This window comes from Cebidichthys violaceus, unplaced genomic scaffold, assembly GCF_023349555.1.
Source record: "Cebidichthys violaceus isolate CVI_PGR_0920_01 unplaced genomic scaffold, fCebVio1.0.p SCAF_19, whole genome shotgun sequence".
NCBI lineage: Eukaryota > Metazoa > Chordata > Actinopteri > Perciformes > Stichaeidae > Cebidichthys > Cebidichthys violaceus.
In genome coordinates this window covers 4,298,329-4,309,995 of record NW_027176361.1, presented here as the reverse complement: position 1 = coordinate 4,309,995, position 11,667 = coordinate 4,298,329, and the positions used below count along the sequence as shown (strand labels likewise).

General features: G+C 45.7%; 1 protein-coding gene across 1 annotated transcript; it reads left to right on the top strand.

Annotated features, from left to right (window-relative positions):
* Positions 1–3,045: 3,045 nt before the first annotated feature.
* Positions 3,046–11,363, top strand: ntn5 (netrin 5). Its single transcript, XM_068713871.1, has 6 exons — positions 3,046–4,504; positions 5,326–5,514; positions 7,125–7,274; positions 9,705–9,755; positions 10,396–10,476; positions 10,592–11,363. The coding sequence occupies exons 1-6, from the start codon at positions 3,046–3,048 to the stop codon at positions 11,167–11,169; spliced, it is 2,508 nt and encodes an 835-aa protein (XP_068569972.1). The 3' UTR covers positions 11,170–11,363.
* The last annotated feature ends 304 nt before the right edge of the window (positions 11,364–11,667 follow it).

The following is an 11,667-nucleotide window of genomic DNA, read 5'->3' as shown; positions in this document are numbered from 1 at the left end:
ATTACTGCAACAAATATGTTTTACATTTTTTCAGCCCACATTTATCCCCAGAGAAGGGAGATTGTTATTATTCATCGCAGTGTTGACTGAGGAGTACTCTTGTCTTTATGTGCGTATTGTTCGTCTTTTGGAGAACCAGACCTATGGGGGAGGTTGTGGTGGTTTGTTATAGTTGTGCTTCACATTTTTTGGCACCCCTAAAATTGCATGTGGGCCCCTTCATTTGACCGCCAATACCTCAGATAACTCTGTTATATGAGTATTTGTTTGTATTTGTAATTAATCTAAATCACTAAAGGTACGATTTCACTTTGACATTCTTGTGTTTAAGAAAAGTAAGACAATAAGACATATAAACTTCCAATGGTGAATATTTTTTTTATAGGCAATAAGTATGCAAAAGAATCTTGTTATTTCAGCTTTTCCCAATCCATAAAAGAATGCATTTGTTCCTGACATTCATCAGACACATTTCATCGTAATGAAGAATAGAAGTAGAATGGCATTAGGAAATAGGGAGTGCAGAGCACGAACATGAGCGTCGCTCTGCTCTGATCGACTATGCTGTAAACATGCCCCCAGGTTGTCAGCAAGTATTTTTCCAGCCCCTTGCCAGCCAAGCATAGCTGCTTCTAAAGATCACCCGCCGGAGATGTTGATCTCATCTTACCACTATTTGGCTGTATAAGCTTTTTGAAAGACAGCGATTGCTGCCAAGTCACTTCAAAACTTTTTTTTTCCTTTAAGGGTTATATTTTATAAGTTAGACCTCAATATGAGGTTTACTGGGGAGAAAGGAAAGGGGGTGATGGCCCCTTTTAAAACACGTGCTATTTGTAGTCGGCATGCATTGACAAAAGAACTGGTGTGAATAACTCATGAACGGTACTTTACAAGGAACGCCCGCTCGTCTTCAACATGCTCCTCCGGCACTCCTGGCTGTGTGAATTTATGGAAAGCAGCAGAGAAGAAAAAAAAACGTTGAAACCATATCCGGTGGGTTACGGTGGCGGTGCCAGACAGATGATCTGGTTTCGGAAGAAGAGAGAGTCTGGATTTGGCCTAGAGGGGCGCATTAAAAACCTCAGGGGCCTCGCTCAGATTAACATCCATTTATCAAAGTGGTTGTAATGGGCCGATGTTTAATTAGTCATGTAATGTGACAAAGACAAGAGCAAGTGCATGTCATGGGAATGTTAAACAACCGCCTCCTTTATCCTTTGTGCGTTTCACTCGTCCCGACCCTGAACCCCAAACCGCCTACGCTCACTCGTCGGAGCAAATTCTTCCACCACTTCCCTGAATCCTCCGCTGACCTTTACCCTGCTCATAATCCCTATGACACCATCTTCCCTTTTTTATACAGCCAGTGCCTCGACACCAAATGAAACCAGAGTCCAAAATTAATCATCCGATCAACTTATCCTCAAGTCCTGCTTTTTTATCAGTGTGTTCAGGTTCCCGTGGCGCTTGTCTCGACTCGCCAGGAATGACCGGCCGAGGCATTCTGGACTCCAGGAATGTGGCTCGGTGGCACCGGGGGTCACAGTCAGACCGCTCATCGCTGCACCCTTAGCTTGTAGCGTTTCCTGTAGCAACACCACAAGACAGGGTCGCCTGATATGCCTGATCTTGGTTTTTGTCCTCAACCAGGTTTGGTTGATCCACTCTCTTAGCAGGTCTTTGCTTTTGAAAGGTCAGGAGAGGAGCAGCTTGTCCGAGGCAAGCTTGTCCCGCAGGCCCCTCAGAGCTGTGTGGTCCCTGAGGGAAGCCTCATATTTCGGTCGTTGGCTAATTGAGCGGGATGACGAGGCCGGAGAGGCGTTCAGCCCCGTCCTCTCCTACGGGTTTGGTTTATGCAGCCCTGCTGACTTTGCTGTCAGTGTCAAACGCTTGTTAGGACATCATCAATCTCGCAGCAGTTAAGAATATTCCCAGAACAGAATGAAGGGGGCAGGTGATAGATGGGCAGTGAGACGGAGCAGCAGAGGGAAGGTCGTGTTAAAATGTGGAAGGAAGGTAGTTATTTGATGAGAAAATGACAGTCGTCTTGAGAAGGAAAGAAGCAAGAATGACATAAAAGTGAAAGTGGCAGGTGCTGAACTCTCTTAGCACGAAACAAATTAAGGAAGTGCTTTTTTGGAATGTGCTTCTAGGCTCCATGTGAGCGGTGAAACAATAAATCACTGCTTCCAGAGAAAGCACATGCATTGTTCGTTTTGTCCACATGCCAAAATTAACGCTCTCGGGTATCAAATCTCGACAGAGGGATAAATTACATTCATCAGCAGTTGTAAGAGACGGGAAGGGATTTGTTCGCGCAGCGGACGTACACAAGTCCGTGTTTGTCTTCAACCACGGAAGTATCCATGTAGGGGCTCAAGCCGAACACACATTTCGATCTATAAATCATTTCCTACCATCCTCAAGACTAATCTCCAACAGCTTTCCTTCCCTCCCCTCATTTCTCTCTAATACCCTCTTTTCTGCTCAATAACACTTCACATTGCTCATGCTCAGGCCCCTCGCTCGCCTGCAGCACTGACCGACGGTAAAGTGATTTGAAAAGGAGAGCCATAAACGTGATGGATGTGGCCCAGCTCTGGGTTTAGCCCCAGCTGTCGGGCATGTTTTTTGTCATCTCAGACAGACCCGCTGGGTGTGCGCCCTTCTTCACCCGCACTCATCCACTCATCTTGGACTTGAGGAGTTTTAATACAAATACGTTCTTAAAAGGCTGCCGAGGTCACGGGTTCAAACCGGTGGCCGACACTACTGTGAAGATCGGAGATTACATTTTTATGGGATGAGATCTTTACTGGCATCTACTGAAAGCCAATAAGGTGTGGTTGAAGTGATGCGGTGAGCTGGTATTGTGTGTTTTCAATAAAGGCACAGGTGGTCTATCTAATGTTTCTTCTCTTTGGCTTCAAATGCAAGTTATATAAATCAATCAGTTAATGTTTTCTTTTGTTTTATGATCTAGCTCCCATGGTTTTCTCTTAAAAATAATCTTTTTTTTTCCCCTTCCACAGGCTCGATAACATGATGTTCCAGCTCTTTTCCCCTCCCCCCTCCACCTCTCTCTTCCCCGTTTTCCTTCTGCTCCTCCCTTTCCTTCCTCCATCCCTCGTCTCCTCTTCCCTTTCTCACACCCCTTTGAGCTGGACTTCACCTCATGACCCCTGCTACTACCTAGACGGCCGCCCGCGACACTGCCTGTCGGAGTTTATCAACGCCGCTTATGGCGTCCCAGCCAATGCTAGCCATTCACTGCAAGGGCCCGATTATGACAGTAACATCACCACCTTGACGGACCTCCACAACCCGCACAACCTCACCTGCTGGATGGCTCATGGAGGTCCTGACACCAAAGAATGGGTCCTCACGCTACCTCTGGGTCGACGCTTTGAGATCACCTACATAAGTTTGCAGTTTTGCCAACAGGGGGAGCCATCGGACCCCATCTCCATCTCCATACTCAAGTCTATGGACTCCGGGCGCACCTGGAGGCCGATGCAGCACTACTCCAGCGACTGCCTTGGGAATTTTGGGCTTCCCTCCCAGACGGTGGCCCAGACAAGGCACCAAGAGACAGAGCCCCTCTGCTCCGACCCTCGCCCCCTGCAAAAGCAGAGGGGCGGCATGGTGTTGGCCTTCTCCACCCTCGACGGACGGCCATCCTCTCCCGATTTTGACCACAGCCACACCCTCCAGGACTGGGTGACGGCCACGGACATCCGTGTGGTCTTCCACCAGGTGTCCAAAGACGCCAAGGTGGGCAACTCGGATAAGAGAGAGGAAGCGCGACGGCGTGATGGTGCAGAAGATGACAGAGCGACTGGGCTTCTGAGGTGGAGGTCAGGCTCCAAGGGGCACGCTGGAGATCAGGTGGAAATAAATACAGATAATACACTGGCATTTTTTGAAAGGGAGAAAAAAAACTCATTGGTAAGGGGGAGAAACAAAGGGGAGAAAGTGGACAAACATGGAAGGAAGGGTCATTATAAAGGGACAGGTCAAGACGAAGATGGACACAATGTGACGAGCAAAGAAGGGGGGGAAATTTTAAGCACAGACATGCTCACTTCTTCAAAGAAAGGCGGGAAAGCCAGAGGGCAAGGCCGCAGGAAGGAAAACAATCATTGGCTGCCTTGCCCCAATGGTGGTTGTAGTTGGACAGTTGAGGGGCGGCGCAGGAACAACAAGGGGCGGGAACTGAGGAAGAGGAGGAACAATAATCTCAACACGAGACAAAGCTCCAGGAATCTGCAGGTGGCCCCACCCTCTGCTGTCCGAGTCCCTCTGGCCCTCTCGGACCTGCAAGTCGGCGGCAGGTGTAAATGTAACGGACACGCCTCCAGGTGTCGCCGTGACGACACGGGCCAGGCAGTGTGCATGTGCGAGCATCACACGGCGGGACAAGACTGTGATGTGTGTGAGGACTTTTACTGCGACAGACCCTGGCATCGGGCTACACCCACGCACCCAAACCCCTGTGTTGGTGAGTCCTGCATCACGTTTCATATATTTTTAGATGACATATAAACATATGAAATTCATGTATGTTAATAAGTAATAAAAAAAATGTTCCTCTTCAAAACAAGGTAAAAATCAATCAAATATCATTCCAAAGAATAGAAAAAAATATCTACACATAATATAATATACTGTAAATTCTTCTGATCCATTTAAGTGATGCTTCATCAATTAAGTATTACTTCCATAGTGCTGGGTAACAGAGAGAAAAAGAAAAAAGGTTGGTCAAAATCACCTCAGCAGAAGTCTAGATATCCATGGTGTTCCTATTATTAAAACGGATCCCACATTTCCCATAATGCAACTGGATAGTGTCTTCCATTAGACCCTCCCTGATTGCTAAACATTCATGTCTTTCAAACTCCACACTGACATTTTGTTAAGCAGGCTTTCTGTTATAAATGTGTCTCGACATAACATCACCAGGGTAACATTCTCCTCCAGAGCCGCCAAAGAAATTATGTATCTGTATATCTGAGGAGTACTCCTCCTGAAAAAAGTAAACTTATATATATCTATATGCACGTATTTGACGTTAAATTAAAAAAATTAACTAATGTTTGTAAATCACTATTGTACCATTGTAAGTTGTTGAACAAACTTTTTCCAATATGTCAGATATTTAAGCTGAAATTTGGTTACTTTTTATAACGAAAGTGAAGAAGAATTCCTCCCTTGTTTCCCAACCACTCTACCTGATCACTGAACCACTCCAAAACATTTGATTTGTCATCTTGTGACGAGCATTTTCTTGACTGGCGTTCATTATTTCCCTCCCATGTCCAGCCTGTGAGTGTAACGGCCACTCAAACAAGTGCCGCTTCAGCATGGAGGTGTTTCAGCAGTCGGGCCGGCGTAGCGGAGGTGTGTGCCAGAAGTGTCGCCACCACACGGCCGGGCGCCACTGCCAGTACTGCCAGAACGGATACACCCGAGACCACAGCAAGCTGATGAACAACCGCAAGGCCTGCCAACGTTAGTCACCACGTGTGTGTGTGTGTGTGTGTGTGTGTGTGTGTGTGTGTGTGTGTACTGAATGCATGTTCTGGACAGAGTTAATGGGACGAACGAAGTGTATTCTTGTTTGTGTATTTGTGCACATGCATGGGTGAATAACTTAAATAACTAACTGTGCATTCTTGGAAGATTAGAGACATTGTTTAGCTCTGACTGCCTGCATGTGCGTGTGTGTGTGTGTGTGTGTGTGTGTGTGTGTGTGTGTGTGTGTGTGTACATGCCCACTTTGTCTCTGTCCGAATGTACAGAAGTGTTTATGGGGTGGTTACATTGTGAGAGCGGACAGCTATTCCTGTTAGCGATATGCACGCAAAAACAGCCACAAACCCCGCTGTCCGGCCACCTGTATCCCCATCGTTACCACCGGCTGGTATCTGCCGAGACCCCTGACCTTTGACTGGTCACATGTCGTAAGTGACTGTGACACTCTGGTATGCCCATGTGGAAGCTTGAACACGGGCCTAATATATCCAAAGGTAATGGGCTCTCTTTGAGCATGACACATGTACAGGGATGGAAAAAAAAACACGAGCTATGATTGAATACCCTCATATTCTATCACTTTTTATGCATGAAACAATAGCAAACTACAAATTCATGACCTCCACCACTCCAGTCTTACATCTCAGCGTTCATTTATTGATGCTATATATAAATGCTAGTCACTCTTCAGAGCCCAATTACTCATTCTCTCCAGTCAGGTTGTTTGGACTCATTGTAAGGATTTGTGTAAATATAACTCGAGTGCGAACAGAGCTGCTGAAGTGTGGCTTCCTCTCTCTGTCTGTCTGTCTTCTCTCATCGGCTCTTATCCTGTGATAGTTGTGGCAAATAAAAAGCTTTGCAATGTAAGCCATGGCAAATCCAGGCGGTAACCATTATACAGCATCACAACAGGCAACAGGGCAACAGATACATTTATTCAGATACAGGATTGATCTCCATCTAATGGGCTAAAAGTACCGGGGATAATGACGGGCCTTATTGTTCTATCCCTGGCAAATTTGACATGTTGCAAATTACCAATAACCAACCCAGTTTACCGCCATCATGTGACATTCAGTTGATAGCTCTACAGCAGAATTTGTCTTTGTTTACCCAACAAGAAAGCTGCAAAATAGCTTTTATGGTGTTAGTAGAGGTCTCTCTCTAAAGGACATTCCCTCAGGACGGATGCTGTCAAGCAGGATTAAACCTGGTTCCCCGTCACTGATGGATGGTCTTCTTAATCCTGTTTACTGTCCTCTGTGCAGTAGTCTGACTTTGAGACAAGTTTTTGCTGAATATATCTTTAACTTGCTTCCCTGTTGTCGCAACTCAATGCAGTTTACCCCACAAAGCCAGGGCAACTCTACCAAATATGCCTGCTGTGTCATCTTCATAAATGTGAAACATATTGGTTTGTGGAAGCTCACCAGTACAACCACAGTCCTCTATGATTGGCCACTGTAAAACCTTCACTGGGCATCACAAGACTACCTGAAACTGAAACAACAGAACAGTTATTGCTGCTTTAGCCCTCCAGGCTACAACAAAATAAGACTTTGGTATCTCTTCTCTTTTTTAAGCATGTCAGTGCCATCCTTTGGGAGCAGTGGGTCGCTGGTGCAACCAGACATCAGGTCAGTGTCTGTGTCGAGAAGGGGTGACCGGCCTCAGGTGTAACCGCTGTGCCCCGGGATATCAACAGGGCAAGTCCCCTCTGCGGCCCTGCATACGTAAGTCAACCCCCAGTATTAATGTGTATTCAGGATCAGAGTCAGTTCAATACCTTGATATGGAAACAATAGTTTTTTGTCCAAACGTTAAAGGAGCGCTGACAAATTTGGAGTGGAGGTCCCCCCCCCAATGCTGGTTTGTCTTGACGATGACCAATCTTTCCTTAACTTTACTCAAGTAGTTTTAGTTGCCTGGACTTAACTTTACTATGAACTTCATAATATGCGTCTCAGATCAGCTGAGGACTTGTTTTAATATGGATTACGACTCTTTATTTATCTAAAAAAAAAATGTCCTCTTTGCATTCAATGCATGCCCAAACAAATCACAGACTTTTAATAGTTTGTTGTCAGTCAAAGTGACCTCTTTAATTTCTCCTTCAACTTCATTTGCTTGTGCTCTAAATGGATTAAACCTCCTATCAAGCTCTGTAAGCCTTTATCAAGTAGTAGCTCAGTAGAAAAGGGGGCCGCCGCTGTCCAGACTAATTTGGCCCAATCCCCCAGCGTGTCCCCTTTTCATCATCCCTAGAGACGGTTTCCATAGCAGCGTTAACATGAGCCGACCGCAACAGGGAAACCTCATCTCCAGCTGATGTGGGATCAGCGTCAGATCAAGTGGATTGTTGCTACTCGTATCTCTGCGCCTCTCCAGCGCCGAACCTCAGCCATGAGCGCTAATCCACGTGCGCTTCCACGGCTAATCGCACGAGTGTCGACAACTACGCGGGCCCTGGCGCTGCGTAAGCCCCAATCAGGTGACATAGGGAGCCAGCAGAGGCGAGCTTCACACCTGTTGTGCAGCTCAAAGTGCACCCCCCCCCCCCCAATCACAGGGCCCAGACTCATAACTCTCCCAGAGAAAGGAGTGTGTGAAAGAAAACCTTGTTTGTTTTTACTGCCAGACCATCTCAGGCTATGTATAGCATCTCTTCGCCCCCACCACCACCTCTAGCACCTCGCCTCTCATCAGGCGGACCAAAAGGCACGCAGCGGCCAGGCTAAACTTAAAGTTCGCTCACGCTGAACCTTTTTACCCACACCTTGAACAGCATAGGACGCTCGCAGAATTAAGAGAGTGTCTCTGCTGTCCTAACCCTACGAAGGCAAAATGCAGTGACTATACATTTGGTCTTGATTGAGAGAGACGACAACTACATAGCCAAAGATCCAGAGCCGAATAAAGGCAAAGCTAGCTGGTGAGATAGCCATGGTTCTCCTTAGCTAAAGCTGCAATTAAATTTACTGTTTACTTAGTTATCTGGAAACAAGAAATATACATTTTGAAGGATTGACAGCGGCGAGTGTGAAGTTGTGCAGGTGAGCGGTTCTCGAGAAAGCTGCAAGCTGCAGTAGCAATGAGCCAAACGGCTACTGCTCTAGTTTAAATAAATTCGATCAAATGAATCGATTACATTAGTTTCAATATAATTATCTATAGTAGAACAGAAGGACAAGCAGACACCTAGCAAAATAGTTCTATTTAATTCCAAAAACTATGGAAGGTAAATAATCAAAGTTTATTTTGTCGAACAAACTAGTTTCAGTGAACAAGAAAGTTGATTAACACATTATGTTAGTGCAGCATACTGTATTTTCTCTGAAGATTATTCAAAGTCCCACTCTATACAGTATTTTTTTTTAGGCCAAGTTTCTGTACAACTGCTTGTGTTTGGACAACGTTTCATATTTGAAAAAGTTTGTATTTTGTGAAATGAAAAAGCTTTGTTGAAACAATCCTCCCAGCTAGATATAGTTTTTATCTCACCATCAGTAAGAAAAGTCTGGTAATGTCAAACGATAGCAGCCCTGCTGACAGGGGTATGCTGCATTTATCTCATTTTGACCCCTCACATATACTGCATGTACATACAAACACACAGCACCTTCCTGTCTTTTAAAAGTAGGGGGTGTAGGGTGTCACTGGCCCAGCTGTGTCAGAGACGCCAGGACACGGACGGGAGGACGGAGTGTGAACTTGGTAAAACATCGCAGTGCTGTCACACAAGCACACTTTTACAAGAGGCCTGGATAATGTATATACAGGCCGGTTCTCACACACACACACACACACACACACACACACACACACACACACACACACAGGACAAGACCATACAAGAAGTGATGGTTTGACCTTATTAAATTACCAAAAGTAAAGCATCTTTGTGTGTGTGTGTTTAAGTGAGCGTCAGAAAGTGTGTTTCTCACATAAAAAGGACCCCACACACACAGACACACACACACACACACGTTTTTGACACTTGCTTATCTTCTGTGCAGACATGCCCCACGCACCGAGAGGCGTTCAAGCATAGCGCACATAACACACACTCGGTTTGCAACGACCTGAGGGCTCGTGTGGGTTCGCTGAAGCTTCTCTGTGTATCTGTTTCTGTCACCTGCCTGAAACTGTGTTTATGTTTGCAGGAATTCAAGAGGTCGCTCCGACACCAGTGTACCAACCTCAGTACAGCATAGGTGAGCAGATTTACACGCTGGTTGTATTTTGTGTTTTATTCTGGCCGTCTGGTTTTTCTTTTAGTCCAACTTTGGCTCCTATGCGCTTATCTGCAGTTTATCACTTTTGATCTGTTTGTAAATCATCTAGTTTGAAAGAATAAAATTAACATTAAATCAAATACGGACTCGAAGACTTGAAGGCAAACTTTCAACATGGGCCACTTTCACTGAAAGGAAATTATGCTTTTGCCATAATAACAGAAAAATTCACTTTCTAAACAATCCCTTTGACCCCATTGAAGTCACCTCATGTTCAACAAAGACATTTATCAACCATCAAAGCATCTCCTGCTCTAACTATTCATGCAGTGGCTAACCACTCCCTCCTAGTGGCGGCTCGAGTAATGTCCCACCTGCTGCAGTCGAGGTCATCTGTTAGTCACAGGATACTGTGATGACAAATAGAAGCAGCCATATTGTAATTAGGGGAAAAGACATGTGCTGATATGCTTGCTATGAAATGATACCCTCTCATTTGATGCATACTCCCTCCCTCCCTCCCTCTCTCTCTCTCCCTCTCTCTCTCTCTCTCTCTCTCTCTCTCTCTCTCTCTCTCTCTCTCTCTCTCTCTCTCTCTCTCTCTCTCTCTGTGTTACAGCGGAGGAGTGTGTTTCATACTGCCAGCCTTCTCAGGTTAAAGTCAGGATGAACTTGGAGACCTATTGTCTCAAGGACTTCGGTTGGTTTTTATCTATTACACTGTCAAAAAATAAAATAATGTCCCAAAGTGTTTGTACTTCTTCACAAAAATGTGATTTAAAAAAAAAAATATTTTGCATTTCTGTCTTTCTCAGTGCTGAAGGTGCAGGTGAGAGGGATGGAGCGTTCAGGTCCCTGGTGGCAGTTCTCCATCTCAGTCCAAACCGTCTTCCGCTCGGGGTCCACCTCTCGCGTTCGCAGGGGAACCCAGTCTCTCTGGGTCCCAGACCGCGACCTCGGCTGCGGCTGCCCCGCCCTCCACGTGGGCCGGACCTTCCTCCTGATCGGTGCGGAGGAGGGGGAGCGGGGCTGGGGCCCTGAGGAGAGTCGCCTGGTGGCGGACCGCTCCACTCTGGCCCTCCAGTGGCGGGAACACTGGAGCCCCAAACTGAGGGGCTTCCGGGGGCAGGACAAGAGGGGCCGCTGCCCGCCGAAACACCAGCACCACCATCACAGGGAGCCAACAAATCCACAATCTGGGTACATCCCTCCTCACCTGCTGACTGAGAAAGAGCCTCACAGTGTGGACACACACTCTGCGAAAGTGGAGGACACTCAAACCTCGGTGGTGCCGCACACACACTCTCACACAGACGCAGAGGTTAAACCCACACAGGCGACCCTCTCGCCAAGTACTCCCTCTCTGGTGTGCTCTACTCAAAGTCCTGGTTGATAAACAGAAACCACAAAAACAACATTTTACAGTTTTTTCCCGAAGGTTTCAGGAGAAGCAGGCTTGACTTTTCTTCCTCAGCGTTGAGAAACTCCACACACACACACACACACACACCTGTTAAGTGACTTTCAAATGTTAATCTTAAAATGTGAAGAAACACAAAATTTCCCTCATGTAAAACTCCACCAACGCAATTGGTACTACACTTGTAAGAATTTTAATATTTTCTACAAAAGAACATTTTAAAAATTAAAGTCTGACTAAACTCTGACTGAAATGCCATGCAGAATTATTGTCTTATAAAGATTTTTTTTTATATTTAATCATATTTATACTTGGATCACTTTATGTAGCACACATAAAAACAAGTGGAAACCGAATAAATAAATAAATAAATAACAAAAGATACAGAATGTGCATCAAAACTTATTCAGAAATGTAATGTTTCCTTTTTTTAAGAAAAAGAATGAAGGGAGATTAGCACATGTAGATTAT